At 37.8% G+C, this 16716-nt stretch overlaps 1 protein-coding gene across 1 annotated transcript in view; it reads left to right on the forward strand.

Moving 5' to 3' along the window:
• Positions 1-16716, forward strand: part of TARBP1 (TAR (HIV-1) RNA binding protein 1) — a 117833-nt gene that overhangs the window by 56283 nt on the left and 44834 nt on the right. Inside the window, 5 exon segments of the mRNA XM_011989377.1 lie at positions 2448-2586; positions 4441-4540; positions 6066-6238; positions 12723-12820; positions 16514-16675. Coding sequence (XP_011844767.1) covers positions 2448-2586; positions 4441-4540; positions 6066-6238; positions 12723-12820; positions 16514-16675 — 672 coding nt within the window.

Genomic DNA, 16716 nt, shown 5'->3' on the forward strand with positions numbered 1-16716 from the left:
AATTGATGACCCCCATATTGATTACTATTATTAACTAATGGTCATAGTTCACATTAGGGTTCACTCTTCACATTGTACATTCCATGGGTTTTGACAGACATATCATACACAATAGTCTCCCTGCCCCCAAAAATTCTCTGTGCTATGCCTGTTCATCCCGCCGTTCCCCCAAACCTTGGCAGCTGATCTTTTTACTGTCTCTAGTTTTGTCTTTTCCATAATGCCACATAGTTGGACTCATACAGGACATGGCCTTTTCAGATTGGCTCTTCTACTTAGTAATATGCATTTAAGGTTCCTTCTTGTGTTTTCATGGCTTAATAGCTCATTTTTTTTTTAATGCTGACTAAGACTTCATTGTCTGGATGGACCACAGTTTATTTATCCATTCACCTACTGAGGGACACCTTGGTTGCTTCCAGGTTTTGGCAGTTGTGAGTAAAACTACTGTAAACATCTTTGTGCAGGTTTTTGTGTGGACATAACTTTTCATCTTATTTGGGTAAATCCCAAGGAGCACAGTTGCCAGATTGAGTGATAAGATTCTGTTTAGTGTTATGAGAAATTGCCAAGCTGTCTTTCGAATTGTACTAGTTTGCATTCCCACCAGCAAAGAATGAGAGTTCTTACTGCCCCACATCCTCTTAGCATTTGGTTTGTCAGTGTTCTGGCTTTTAGCCACTCCAATAGCTGTATAGTGGTGTCTTACTGTTTTAATTCCCAATTCCCTGAACATAGATGATACTGAGCATTTTGTATATGCTATTTACCATCTGTATGCCTTCTTTGGGGGAGGTGTCCAGTTCTTTTGCAAATTTTTAAATTAGGTTGTTTGTTTTTTTATGATGAGGCTTTAAAAGTTCTCTGAATACTTTGGATACCAGTCCTTTATCAGATATGTGTTTTGCAAATATTTTCTCCCAGTCTGTGGCTTGTCCTTTCATTCTCTTTATGTGTCCACATAGATTTTTGAGACTTGTATTTTAATGGGGAATCAAGGGAGCCTGCCTACCCAGAGACTGCCATTTAAATGTCATTTTAAACCATAAGTCTGACATGAAAACTCTTTGAAGGGAAAATATTCTGAATTTTATGACAGATTTGATAGAGGGAAAGAAAAATATCAAATATGAATTAGAGTTTAGTTGTCAAAAATAATTTTGGTACAGCAGAATCATGCCTGTGGAAATACAAGCTTTGAAAAGCCTCACGTATTTTACAGTAATAATTAGGAAACGTAGTCTGGCCAGTTTTAGAGGAATACAAAGAAAAGTGTATACTGTTAGAAGATAAATACCGGCTGACCTCACTGTTAGACAGATAATATCTTAAGATTATCCGACTTGATAAAGACCTACACAGAACAGCCTCCTCTAGTGTTATTGACCTGCTCACTCATGATACCTGTGTGGTGTCTTTTAGTCCTGACCGCTTCATTCATCCACAGTCATTCATCCGTTTCGTCTTTGGTTGAATGATGTATTCTTCCTTTGCCTCCTTGTAGTAAACTTTGGATAACCCTAATGGACACAAAAAATAATTTTTCAAAAATGCTTACTTTTTAGAAAGACTCATTTCATTATTATTTTCTTCATATTTAAACTCAGTTATTGAATTTGCTTATTAAGACAGATATTATAAAAAGGAAATTGAGAACATATTTAGATTTTAAAACAAAAGTTTGACCATTACATGTGACCAAAGATGAGTTGTGAAATTATGTGACTTTTATTTGCAAACCTTCTAAGAGATGTAATGGAGACGGCCTTGGACAGTGTTTCTCTTTTAAATTAATATACAGTATTTTAATAGGCGTGTATGATAGAAAATAAACTTGTGAGGAGGGTAGGAACTTTGATTATAACTTAATTTTCAAATTCTACCTTCTCTCAACGATAAAACTTCTTGTTTTAGCATGTGAAGCTGGAAGAAGTTTTAGTTGAAGGTTGTAATTTGTTTTATGTAATGCATTATTTTTTATAGAGATCTTTACCTCATTCAAATGTACATTTTATATAAGGTATGTTAGAATTTCTTGCCTGTTAATGAAGTTTATACATTCTTTGAAGGAGATTAGAAAACATATACACACACACATATATATGTGTGTATATATGTCACATATATATGTATATATACACACATATGTATATATCACACATATATCACACATATAGTACATATATGTATATATCACATATATATCATATATATCACATATATATCATATATAACACACATACATATACACATACATACATATACACACACAGTTTTTTTGTTTTTACTGTCTGTGGAACTCAAGTATGCTAGTAAATGGTTTATTACTTATATTCAATTATTTAAATTCAGTTTATTGTGAAATAAAGAAAATTGGTTTAAGGAGATTAGAAACCCTTTGTTCGGTTAGGTTTTTAAAATAAAGTAATAACTGTTTTCTCTTCCAGCTGTGTGACTGGCTACGTGTTAATGAAAGCTATTTTAAGCCATCCCCAATGTGTAGCTCCATTGGACTTCACAAGACATCTTTAAATGCTTATGTGAAGAGCCTTATTCAAGAGTATGTTAAGTCATCTGCTTGGGAAAGTAAGTCTGCAATCATTTTTATGGATTGATATAACCAAAATATTGTAAAGAACTTTTAACTAGTTTTTCAGACCCAGAGTTAGGCTTTATGAAATATATGATGATTTATTGATGCCAAACTTGTATTTCAGTAAAATAATATGAAAAAAAAAACGGAAAGATACTGTCTTCTAACTTGTATTAATACTTTATCTCTTCTGAGACTTGAGATTTTAAATTACTTTATGTTTAAGGAAACTAATAAGTTGCCAGAGTTAAGAAGTGGACAAAAGTAATTTATTTATTCTACAGTTACTGGGTCCCTGTGAACTAGATACTGCAAATATGGCTTTGGAGCCTCTGTAGTGGAAATATGTGCATTGGAAATATGTGTTTATCTTTTTCGTTTTTAAAGCACTACGTTTAGTATGAACTGATTATGAAAAACAATTTTAAACAAAAGCTGTGTTTAAAAGGATAGTTTTGTTAGTTTCTTTTTCAGCAGATACTTTGCAACATCAATTTTACAAAAATCCTTTCTTTGAGGAAATACGTAAGACATTAGAGAAGCACTCTTAACAGATTCATTAATTAGGATTCTTTTTACATTCCTAATGCTTCCTTTTCATTAAAGTCATTGGTGATAATTTAGGAAAATTGCATCTTCGAATTTAACATGTCTTAAATTTCCTTGCTGTGTCTCACACAAAGTCATTTTCATCTCCTGGTTTCTCTAAGCTGACCATGGACTAGGTCTTAAATGATGAGATAATTATGCTTCCAAAATGCATGAGTTTATGCTTCTTGGAACATTTGTCTTTTGTGTTTTTAGTCTTTTTTGGTCTGTCCGTGTCTAGTAAATGTCCTATGCTGTTAACATTGGAAGATTATTTGAAGTAAATATGTTAGTCCCTATTAAAGTGGACATCCACTGGGGAGTCAGATAGAGGCCTGAGAGGCCATGGCCTTTGTGTCTTCATTTAATCTCATTGCTGGTCACATTTTAGGGAAGACTCACTTCAGCTGAAATACTAGAGTTGCCTCTTACCGAGTTACCTTGCATCTACCGTTGCTTCCTCTGCAATATCTTTTCCACATGGTACCTAGATAAATCTTTTCAAAATACAAATTTTGATCTTAGACATTTTTCCTCCACTTCTTTGTATATGTTCCTTTTAACCTTCGGTGGCTTCCTGTTGCCTTTAGGGCAGAGACAAAGGTCCTCTGCATGGCCTGCAAGGTTTCCTGGTCTCTGTTCTCTGCCTGTTTATGCCCCTTCAGTTTTTGCTACTCCCTGTCACGTAGTGCACACCTGAGCATACTTCTGTTTTCTGAATATGGCATGCCTCCTTCTGCCAGAAGACCTTTGATGTGCTCTTCCTTCTGTCTAGAAAGTTCTTATGTCCCTTCATCTTTCCTCTTGAGTTGTCACACTCAGCCCAATTGTCATTTCTTCAGGAAAACTTCCTCTTACTCTCCAGATAAGGGCACATCTTCTCAGTGTAGACTCCACTAGCACCATTTACTTCTCCTTTATAGCCTTCACTATAATTGCAATTTTCTATGTATTTATTCTTTGATTAATGCTTTTCTCCTGTACACTGAATTCCATGAGCACAGGAACCACTGTGTCTGCAGCACCCAGGTAATTGCATGGCATGTAGCAGGTACACAAATTTGTTTTTTGTTCATGTGAAATAGATACGTATAATAATGAGCCATGCTCTAGGGTGTTCTACTGTATTTCATCTCAGTTGTATTTCTCTCATAATTTAATAAGGCATAATCATTTAGTGGGGTTTTTTTTTTTTTTTGGAGCATCATCCTTGAAGGATTTTGTTAATGCTTTGCAAACCTTAACTATTGTTATTTAAGCAGGAGAAAACTGCTTTATGCCTGATTGGTTTGAAGCCAAGCTTGTTTCTTTGATGGTCTTGCTGGCTGTGGATGTGGAAGGAATGAAGACTCAATATAGGTAATTGTTCTATAATTGAAAAGAAAACCTATTTTTAAAAAATCCTGATCAGAATTATGATGTGTATGCAGATTTTTGAATGATTTAAGTGAGTTGATCACAAGGTATTAAGGGAGGGTACTAGAACATTCACAGTATACCAAAGAAATGTTTCAAGTTAATAACAAATAGGAATAAGGGCATATTAGTGCTTTTAAATTGGTAAATTAAATGTTAAACTTAACAATTTAATGTTAATTAGATGGCTGGGCGCGGTGGCTCACGTCTGTAATCCCAGCACTTTGAGAGGCCAAGGCGAGCAGGTCACCTGACATCAGGAGTTTGAGGCCAGACTGGCCAACATGGTGAAACCCTGTCTCTACTAAAAATACAAAAATCAGCCGGGCGTGTTGGCACATGCCTGTAGTCCCAGCTACTAGAGAGGACAAGACGGGAAGCTCACTTGAACCGGGCGGTGGAGGTTGCAGTGAGCCCAGATTGTGCCATGGCACTCCAGCCTGGGCCACAGAGTGAGACTCTGTCTGAAAAAAATTTAATGTTAAATTAGAGAAGATTAAAAAGCTATATACAATAATCACTGGTTTTATATCAGAATATTAGAAGTGGATTACAAGATTCCAGTGTAAGTTTAGGTAAAGAGATTTACTGGATTTGACTCCTTTGTACAATACATAATCTAAAAAAATAGTAATAAAGATAAAACAATCTTACAACAGTCTTATTTATATTTTGTGAGAATGGAAGCAGCTCAGTTTTCACTAGATTATAGTTTTGCAATAAGCAGCATCCTTAGGTAGATCCGGTAGGATATTTGCATGGTATACAGTAAATTTGGTTTACACCAAATCTCTTTTCTAGACAAAGATTTTGTACTGAAGTTGATTATCTAGCCTGGGAAAATAAGTGAGACCCTGTCTCTACAAAAATTAAAAAATTAGCCGGGCATGGTGGCTCACACCTGTGGTCTCAGCCTCTTAGGAGGCTGATGTGGGAAGATTGCTTGAGCCTGGGAGGTTGAGGCCACAGCGAGCTCTGATCACACCGTAGCACTCCAGCCTGGGCGACAGAGTGAGACCCCATCTGGAAAAAAAAAAAAAAAAAAAAGTCGGTTATAACAGTTTTTAATGAATCCTTAGTTGTTTTTGTTTGTTTGTTTTGGATTTTTAAAAACATGTTGTATTTCCTTGACTAACTTATGTTTGTTTTGGTTTTATATTTTTGTATTATGGAAGCAGGGTCTCATCAATTTAATTTACACATAAATTGGGTATAGGATTTCCTTCCTGCTGGTGCCTGGCATTGAGGATGGTAGTTCTTCCCTGTGCCTTCTTTAGTGAGTCGCTACAGTGGGGAAAGCACGGACCAGAAGATGAGTCCTCATAGCTGCTGGTTGTCTGAGTCTTTCATGAGAGTAACTTTGTCTAATTGGATCCGTTAGCTAACCAGTTTTCACCCAATTATAGGCGGGAAACAATTTGCTTATGCTTTTGAAATGGTTGATTTTGGCATGTCTTTTAATGTCTAGTGGAAAGCAGAGAACAGAGAATGTATTGCGGATATTCTTAGATCCTCTTCTGGATGTGCTTATGAAGTTTGGTGCCAATGCCTACATGCCCTTGCTGAAGACTGACAGATGCCTCCAGTTGCTGTTGAAGCTGTTGAACACATGCAGGTTGAAAGGTTCCAGTACCCGGGATGGTGAGGATAAGTTGTTTCTCTCGGTGTCTTGCTTGATGCAGCATTGGTATTTAGAGTGAGAAGAAATTTCTGACTTTTTAAAATAGAAGACTTAACTCAGTAAATAATGTATTGAGAATCTCGCAGTGGCGCTGGGGATACAGTGTTGAAGGAGCAACTATCTGTTCTCGTGAGTTGACATTCTAGTGGTTTACATGCGTTGGTTACTATAATGTAATTTCATTTGCTTTTTAGAAAAATTTGTGTGTGCTTATTGATTTCCAGACCATTTTAAATGGTCACTATTTTGTATATGTTTAAGCAGGATCCATTTCTGATTGCCACTCTGCTAAAGCATGAGAGTGGCAGTGATTTGATAATTACTTGTCTTTAAATATGTTCATCTTTGAGTACCTTTTAAGTAGAAAATACTTCACAGAGAAAGTTAGTGATAATAGGTAGAAGCATTGAGCTCCTTCTTCTCTCCTTAAACTAAGGTATGTAAAACAGCAGTTGAAAACCCATAGACATCAGAGATGAGAGTAGCGACAGGTGAACCTCCCAGTCCTTCCTGACCAGTGTCATTTGCAGTTTTAGAAATTTCGTATTTAAAAATTCTAGAGGAGCATTAGTATTAGGTTAAACCTGAGAATAAAATTGATACGATTACATTTGAACATATGCTTATGAAATATCCTGTTTTTTTATAATGATAGTAGCAGAACCAAATGCTGTGAAAATACAGTAAATTTTTAGAAGACTTTCAACTCCTTAAGGGCATACATTTGAATTCATTGGAGCTGTCCTGATTATTTACTCCTATGCTCAGTGCTTTCAGTGTAGAACTGACTCACACGTGCCCTTGAAAAATTGCCATAATTTTGGATACAAACAAAATAATGTGTGATATGTAAGTTATATATAAGTTAGGATGCAAAGTAATTAAACACCTGTGTTCTCACGTGCAACCTGAGAACGAATTTACCTGTTTAGTGCCCTCCTGTTACTCTTTGTCTTCCTGTTTTGACTTTTATTACATCCATGCATTTTAGAAAAGGATTTTTAGCACATATATAGATATTTCTCAACGAGATATTATTTTTTTAACTACTTTATTGAGGTATAATTGACATGTTAAAAGGCTTTACATATTTAATGTATGCAACTTGATGAATTTGGGGATAGGTATACACCTGTGAAACCGTCACCACCATCAAGGCCATAGATGTATCTTTCACCTCCCAAAGTTTCCTCCTACTCCTATTATTATTACTCTTTGTAATAAGAAGACTTAACCTAAGATCTTCCCTCTTATCGAATTTATGAGTTAGAGATAGAAACTTGGGAGTCATTAACATACAGATGGTATTTAAAGTCATGAGACTGGATGAGAGTGTTAGGGTAGCAAGTGTAGATGGAGAAGGGGGTCCAAGTACCTTGGGGACACCAATGCTAGAGGTTAGGGAAGTGAAGAGGAACAGCAGAGGATACCTAGGGGAATTCATAGCCAGAGAGGAGGAAAACCAGGAAGCCAGTGAAGAATGTGTTTCCTGAAGGAGGGCAGTATCCCACACCAGAGGCTGCTGATGCCCTGACGGAAGGACTGGGAATTGACCGTCCAAGTTAGCAACGTGGAAATCAGTGGCGACCTCGACGGAAGCAATCTGGGGCAGTGGTGGGGGCCGCTCAGGGAGAGAAATGAAAATAGTGAGTAAAATAGAGAGTTTTTTGTGTGGAGGGGCAGAGGAATGGGGCCGTTGATGGTGAGGAACAAGAAGGTTTTTTGTTTCCTTAAGAGGTGAATATAACCATGTGTATGTGCTGTTGGAAATGATTTCACTGTGGGAGGTTTTGAAGACATAAAGAGGTGGTATTTGCTGACTGGCATCCAAGCATAGGTGAGAGTGTATGGAATCCAGGACACAAGTGGTTCTAGAAGGTTCCAGAAGGAGCACTGATAGAGATAAGTGCAGGTGGGTGGATATAGGAGGTCGTAGAAGTTCTTTTCTAATTTATTCTGGTTTTTTAAGGAAAGAGGAGATAGAGTGAGGGTGGGGGTGGAAGTGGTGGCAATGTGAGGACAGGGTATAAGCATCTGTCTGGGAAGGAGGCTTTGTGAGTGCTCTAAGGCAGTACTGTAGGATTGCTGGGCTTGCTGAGCGCGCCCCTGAAGTTTCGATCGTGAATCCACAGTGACGGCATCCAGACGGCTGTGTTTTCCTCCAGCCTGTGATGTGCAATACCACTTTACTGTGCCTAATCAGATGAGATTCAGGGATTGCCGTTCTGCAGATACAGTTTTTGTAAAATGATGTTTCCATGATTATATGTTTAATCTGCAATAACTGTATAATGTTTATTTTTAAATTTGAGGAAACATACTTTTAGTTACAATACAGCTTCCCTTTCATTACACTGGATTATATGAGCCTTCAGTAATTATTACTGCTTCTGTCCTCACTGATGGCTGAATTGGTCACTGTGGTGGGCTGGTCTTCTTTGCTGAGTCTCGCTTTTTTTGTGGGAGTAATCTCTTGTCTACTGGAACTTTTCTTCCTGACATAGCTTTTTATACATAGTTTTACACATAGATAGTTTTATACATAAAGTTTACATTTTCACTATATGTGAGTGTACAGTTCTGTGACATAGAGTACATCCACACTGTTGTGCAGCCATCACTATCATCCATCTCCAATTTTCCTCTTCCTGAACTGGAACTCTGTACTCGTCAAACACTAATTCCCCATTTTCCTCTTTCCCTAGGCCCTGGCAGTCACCATTCTACTTTCTGTCTCTATGAGGTTGACTCCTCTGGGTACGTCCTACAAGTGGAATCATACAGCATTTGTCCTTTTGTGTCTGACTTATTTCACTGAACATCGTTTCTTCTAGGTTCATCCATATTGTAGCATGTATCATACTTTGATTCCTTTAAAAAGCGGAGTAGTATTCTGTTTTTTGGCTAGATTATATTTAGTTATCCATTCTTCTGTTGATGAACAATGGGATTTTTTTTCACCTTCTCTTTTGTGAATAATGCTGCTGTGAACATGGGTGTACAAATGTCTGTCTGAGTCCCTGCTTTCAATTCTTTTGGAAGTGGGATTTCTGTATCATATGGTAATTCTGTTTCATTTTTTGAGGAACTGCCATACACTTTTCCACAGTGGCTGAACCATTTTACGTTTGCACCAGTAGTGCACAAGGGTTCCAGTTTTTCCACATCCTCCAACACTCGTTAATGGGCTTTAAAAAATAATAGCCATCCTAATGGATATAAAGTGCTACTTCATCATGATTTTGACTGTGATCGCTTTTTGACCAATTCTGGTACCACTTCTTTTGGGATTCAGTTTACTACTACAAATTATATGAGGCATAGGGAAGGAAACCAAACCATAATTTTTTTTTTTTTTTTTTTGAGATGGAGTTTCGCTCTTGTTGCCCAGGCTGGAGTACAATGGTACGATCTCAGCTCACTGCAACATTTGCCTCCCAGGTTCAAGTGATTCTCCTGCCTCAGCCTCCACCATGTCCGGCTAATTTTGTATTTTTAGTTTCTCCATGTTGGTCAGGCTGGTCTCGAACTCCCAACCTCAGGTGATCTGCCTGCCTTGGCCTCTCAAAGTGCTAGGATTACAGGCATGAGGATTATAGGCATGAGTCACTGGGCCTGGCCCCAAACCATAATTTTTATTCTGGCTTGAACTTTTGCCCACAATTTGTATATTGTGACAGGGTATTAAATTCAGAGATGTGGCAGTGACCAAGGGATGTGCCTTGCGGGTGAGACAGAGGCTCTTTTGTATTGTGGTAATTAAGAGGAACCCCTGGGGTAGGGATGATAATATTGGTTGCCTTGCAGGCAGCTACTTTTCTTCATATCATTTTGTTCTCTCTTCTCCAAGGCCTAAGCTTTCCCTTGAAATCTCAAATTTATTTTAATTGAATGAGTTTGGTTGTATACAAGGAAAATAAAACTATTTTATGCTATTAATGTGAGTTTGATATTTAAAGAGTTGACTGTATATATAGGAGAACGAAAAGGCAGAAAGAGTAGTATGGAATATGGAAAATAAGAATATTCTGTTTTTCCCATATTCATTGGTTATAGTTTTAAATTTTTTAATAAAGCTTTTTACTTTCCAATCATTTGCTGGTGGCTTCTTGACCTGGCAAGTGACTCATGAGATACTCCAGAGGCCTTATAATATAGCCCCTGGGTAACATGAAAATTTAAAATTAATTTTTAATATGTGTAATCTCTTAATGAACACTTCTCAGAGTGATAGAAACAGCATTTTGTGAGGTGTCTATTAAATCTTCTGCCTAGTTAGTCCTTTGTCAGATACGTGGTTTGCACATATTTTCTTCTTGTCTGCAGCTTATCTTTTCAGTTTCTTAATAGTGTCTTTTGCAGAACCAAGTTTTTATTCTGATGAAATCCAGTTTATTTTTGTTTTATGGATCATGCAGTAGGTATTATGACTGAGAACTCTGCCTTAGCCCCAGGTCATACAGGATTTCTCCTTAGTTTATTATTGTACTTTTAGGTTTATGATATATTTAGGATTAATTTTTAAGGTGTAAGGTTTAGGTCAAAGTTAGTTTTTTTGCCTTTAGGTGTGTGGTTGCACCAGCACCATTTGTTGGAGAGCCTGAGTATCCTTTCTCTGTTGAATTGTTTTGTACTTTTGTCAAAAATTAATTGGCCGTGATGGAAACAATCCAAAGTAGATGGGTAGATGAATGGATAATATGTGGTTTATACATATTCAGCCATAAAAAGGAATGACGTAGTAATACATGCTACAACATGAATAAACCTTGAAAACGTTATCATAAGGTGATCACTAAAGATCACATATTATATGATCTTATTTAAATGAAGTGTCTGGAATAGGCAAATCTATAGAGACAGAAAGTAGACTGGGGTCGCTTAGGGCTGGGAAAAAACAGGGGTTAAGGGCCTGATGATTTAAAGGGTATGAGATTTCTCTTTGTGGTGATGAAATGTTCTAATGTTGACTGTGGTGATGGTTGCACATATCTGTGACTGTACAAGAAACCATTGAATTAGATACCTTTAATAGGGGAATTGAGTGCTCTGTGAATTCTATCTCAAAAAATTGTTTACAAATAATTAATTTGGCTGTATTGGTATTGGTGTAATTCTGGACTCTATTCTGTTCTTTTGATCTAAGTGTTTATTCCTTTGCCAATACCACAAGGTTTTGGTTACTGTAGATTTATAGTAAGTCTTAAAATAGGTAGTGTGGTTCTTTCAAATTCTTTTTTGTCCCAAAATATTTTTAGGTATTCTAGTTCCTTTACCTTTCCATATAAATTATATCATCAACTTATATGTACCTACAAAAAAAAAGTCCTGCTGGGATCTTGACTGGAATTACATTAAATACATAGATCAGTTTGTGGGGAATTGCTTTCTTATGCTGAAACTTTTAGTGCATGAATATGGTATTTCCGTACATTTATTTATTTAGAGACAGGGTCTCAGTTTGTCACCCAGGCTGGAGTACAGTGGTGCAATCTCAGCTCACTGCAGCCTCCACCTCCCATATTCAAGCAATCCTGCTGCCTCAGCCCCCCAAGTAACTGGGACTGCAGGCGCTCACCACCATGCCTGGCTAATTTTTGTATTTTTAGTAGAAATGAGGTTTCGCCATGTTGTCCAGGTTGGTCTCAAACCTCTGACCTCAGGTGATCTGCCCAACTCAGCCTCCCAGAGTGTGAGATTACAGGTATGAGCCACCGCGCCTGGCCCATCTCTACATTTACTTAGGTTGTTTTCGATTTTTTTTTATCAGAGTTTTATAGTTTTCAGCATATAGATCTTACACAGGTTTTGTAAGATTTGTAACTGTTTCTTTTGAGGGGAAGCTGTTGTAATTGATAGTTTTAAAATTTTCAATTTTTAACTATATGTTACTAATGTATAGAAATATGATTGAAAAATCGGTTTGTTGACCTTGTATCCTGTGACCTTACTGAAGGACTTATTAATTCTAGGAGTTTGTTTGACGGTTCCTTGGTCATTCCCTGACCAGAAAGCTGGCGCCCATTCTGCTGCCCACCTTGTTGACTGCTTCTGCATCTGGTTACAACTGGGAGGAGGACGAGAGGGAGAAACATTAGTAAACTCACCACTGTTCAGTGTTACTTCTCTCTGAATCCACCTGCTATTTTTTCCTTGTCGAGTTTTCAAATAGCTGCTTCGTGCATTCTGTCCAGGATTTATAGCTGTGTTCAGTAGTGGAGGGAAGAGTGTCCCTAATCCATTCTACCTACAACTGGGACTCCTAAGTGACTTAAGGTTAAGTATAGCTTTCCCCATGGGGCGAATAATGATTATATTATTGCAGTTTATTTTTGGCAAGTGATTCACTTGCTTAGCCCAGTTGTACATTTACTAGAATATTTGGTGTGTTTTGTACCAAAGAACTGCTATCATTTTAGTTGCATGCATTTTTCCCCCATACAGATGAGGTGTTTACTGTTCTTCAGAACTTTGTCATGTCTACTACAGAGAGCATTTCTGAATTTATTCTCAGACGACTTACTATGAATGAGCTAAATAGTGTAAGTATTCATTGGAGTAACTTTCATTTCTTTCATTCTTTTCACCAATATTTCAGTGATCACTGACACTGTATTAAATTGAAAAGAAAAATTAATTTTCTCAAGAAATGGTCTTAGGGAGCAGCAGAAAAAAACTTAGACTTTGGAGTCTTCTAGTTCCAATTCTGTCTGTATTGTTAGCTATGACCTTGGGCAAGTTACATAGATCTTCTGAGCCTCACCCCGTGTACATGCAAGGGTTTGGAGAGTTTCAAAGGATGTAACATATTTGAAGTACTACACACATTCAGTGCATTTTGGGGCCCATATCCCGAGATTCTGATGTGGCAGGTTTGAGACCAGACCCTGAGTGGGGGTGCGTGTGTTAAGAATCCATCAGTGATTCTTAAATGCAGTTAGTTTTTAGGTATAGAGGATGCTCTGTGACTGTAGCTGTCTTCTCTCTCTCTAGACTGTACATAATTGTTCTTCTAGGACATCTAAACAAGCTTTTCCCCTTAAAGAATACCTTGAAAATACCAGTTCTGATATGTCTGTTAATTTTTTGTTTGTTTGTTTAAAATATCTGGGGACAAATGTTGAAATAATTTGAATGCTTTTAAATACCCAATTAAATATTAATACATTTGTTTGACAGCTTACGCAGGTATGAAAATATAAAAATACAAGTATTCGACTGAAAGACTTGAGATTTTATTATAGAAAGGCAAGGAAACTATTATGAAAATCTCTTTGGAGTGGGGAATATTTATCTCTATCTTCCTTAATGTTTGTCAAGCAATCATTAATATGAATTCTAGTACACCTAAATTTTTAAGAAGTCATTTATTTATTTTTAATTTTTGTGGGTACATAGTCGGTGTATGTATTTAACCAAGAAGTCATTTAAATATCTAAGTAACTTTAAAATTTAAGTTTTGCTCCAATACCACTTTTTATCTTCAGTATTATTTTTACCTTTTTATATGGGAAATTTCCAAACATATATAAAAGAAGTTTAATGACCCTCCCTTATGCTTATATGATGCCCCGTTATATAACATGTTTTTGTTTGTTTGGATTTTGAAGCTAAATATAGCTTAAAGGGAAAGCTTGATGTTATTTTATCTTTTAGATGCAAAGATTTAAAAAAGTAATTCCATATATGATAGTTTTAAATTGTTTTGAAAAAGCCATTCTTTAATAAATTAATTAGAATTTCCAGTTAAGCATGTTTGTTTAGTAGCTTAGAGTTTAATAGCATTCTCTTCCCACAGTTTCCCCTGTCAGCAGTGTGCTGGTCAGTGTTTAATGACTGACTCTAGGGGAAAAAAGAGCCTGCCTCTGTAGTATTTACCAATTTCCATGGCCGATTTCAACCTACCAATGTGAGGCCATTGAGTTGGAAAGACAGATGACCTTCAGTCTTTGCACTGCAGCTGCTACGCCACTGCCTCTCTTAGTTCACAGAGGAAATAGTGGCTGTCCGGCTGGAATGCTCTCAATTTCCAGTTGCCAGATGTATGGACTTAGGCTATACGCTCACCCACACCTGAATCCATCCTCCCTGTTTTCCCTTTGTTACAAGAGAGTAAGAAAATTGGGATTTCATCCGTTTCCATTTTCTTAAGCATTTTACACTATTGATTATCTTCTTTCTTTCTTGTGTTTTCAATGACTGCTTTTCCCCTGAATTCTTTTCATGAGCGTTTTAACAGGTTTGAGGGTCCCTCATTTTATTTATTTATTTATTTTTTATTTTTCTGAGATGGAGTCTTGCTCTGTTGCCCAGGCTGTGGTACAGTGGCCCGATCTCGGCTCAGTGCAGCCTCCACCTCCCGGGTTCAAGTGATCTCCTGCCTCAGCCTCCCGAGTAGCTGGGATCATGGGTGTACACCAACATGCCTGGCTGATTTTTGTATTTTTAGTAGAGATGGAGTTACACTATGTTGGTCAGGCTGGTCTTGAACCCCTGACCTCAGGTGATCTGCCTGCCTTGACCTCCCAAAGTGCTGGGATGACAGGCGTGAGCCACGGCGCCCAGCCAACGGTCCCTCATTTTAAAAGAACCCTCTCTCAATTTCATGTTCCCTTCTAGCACCCTATGTCCTTCTCTTTAAGCAGACTCAATTTAATTCTAATTTGGTTTTATCTTTGTTACAACACAGAAATGACTCTCGCTAAAGTTGTCAGCGACTCTTTGTCATAAACTTAATGGATACTTTCCAGACTATATTTTTCTTGATTCTTTTGTTCCATTGGACACTGCTGACCACCTCCCGCTTGAAACGCTGCTTAACTTCTATGATGTCGTTCTCTCATGCTTCTTCTTACCCCAGCCCCTGCATCTTTCTGGCCATTATTTCCATTTCTTCCCCTGCATCTTTCTGGCCATTATTTCCATTTCTTCTTTGAATGTCCATTCTCTGCTTCCTAACCTTTGAAGCCAGAGCTCTTTAAAGCTTGGCTATGTCCCCTTCTTTTCTCTTTCTCTCCCCTGTCACTTGCTGATCTCATCTACATCCCCAGCTTCAGTTCTGCCAGGGACCCTCAAGTCTCTGTCTCCACCTCAGACCACCCTTCTGAGCTTAACACCCTCAGTCGCTTGCTCTCCGATGGTGTCAGTCGAATTTCTCACACTGTTCAAAACTGACCCCCTCATCATCATTCCTACAGGAGGTTCTCCAGGTCCCTGTCGCAGTGAATGTCCCACCATCCCGCCAGTTTCTTAAGCCAAAAACTTAGGAACCCTCCCTGGTAGCTTCATCCCTCACTCTTGCCCTTTTGTTCAGTCTTGTCATTGTTACCTTCTGCCTGCACTGTATCCTAGCACCTGGCAAAGTGCTAGGCATCCAGTGGTTGCTCAGTAAAAACTGATCAGATTACTTCCTGTGTGCTTTCTATGTGCCATAGGAGGCCTCTTCTGGTATAGTAATAATATATTCATGTAGTAATAGTTTCTCCCATTGATACCTTCAGAAACTCTGTGATGGATAAATATTACTATCTCTATATTATGGACAAGGACAAGGTTAGGCAATGACTGTGCATTCAGCACAATTATGGCACATTTCACAATTGAGTCATCCATCTCCCCACCTGGGTTATGAGACCTTAACACAATAAGGCTTAGTAATGAAAAGTTAAATGACTTGTCCTACGTCACAAGGCTAGTGCATAGTAGAGCCGAACCCATTTTTTTCTGGGTTTATGAGTCAAAAAATTTGCATTTAATGCTGTCCCTCTTACTGGCTCTGAGCTATTGGGCAAGTTGTTTAACTTCCCTGAAACTTAGTTGTCTTACGAAAGTGGGACAGTGATCTTTTTGTGAGAAGTGATTTTTGTAAACAATGGGAGTAGTCATTGCTATAACCGTTATCATTATTATTTATGATGTACTAGCCCTGGGACGTAAGAATTGGTAGATGGTAGTTTCTGCCATCTAAGGTCTCCCTCATAGGTGGGGAGACAGATGACTCAATTGTGAAATGCACCGTAATTGTGCTGAATGCACAGTCACTGTGTAAGCACAGAGAAGGAAGTCCTTAGCTCTGCATGGGAGGTTATGGAAGGCTGCTTGGAGAAAAGAACTTATTTTCTCATCAGTGTAGTTGTTGTGGTCTTTTAAGTAAACTTTTCCTGCCTGAAGGCTTGTGGTTTTGTGAAAATCGTGAATCTTGCTTGTACCCGTAAGTGTTTTAATCCTTGTCTTAGGTTTCAGATCTGGACCGTTGCCATTTATACCTGATGGTGTTAACTGAGCTTATAAATCTGCATCTGAAGGTTGGGTGGAAAAGGGGTAACCCTATTTGGAGAGTTATTTCTCTTTTGAAAAATGCGTCCATTCAGCATCTTCAAGAGACGGACAGTGGACAGGTAAGCCTCTTTGATTCCAGGTTTGCAGTTATCTTGAATAA

Source organism: Mandrillus leucophaeus, unplaced genomic scaffold, assembly GCF_000951045.1.
Source record: "Mandrillus leucophaeus isolate KB7577 unplaced genomic scaffold, Mleu.le_1.0 Scaffold350, whole genome shotgun sequence".
NCBI lineage: Eukaryota > Metazoa > Chordata > Mammalia > Primates > Cercopithecidae > Mandrillus > Mandrillus leucophaeus.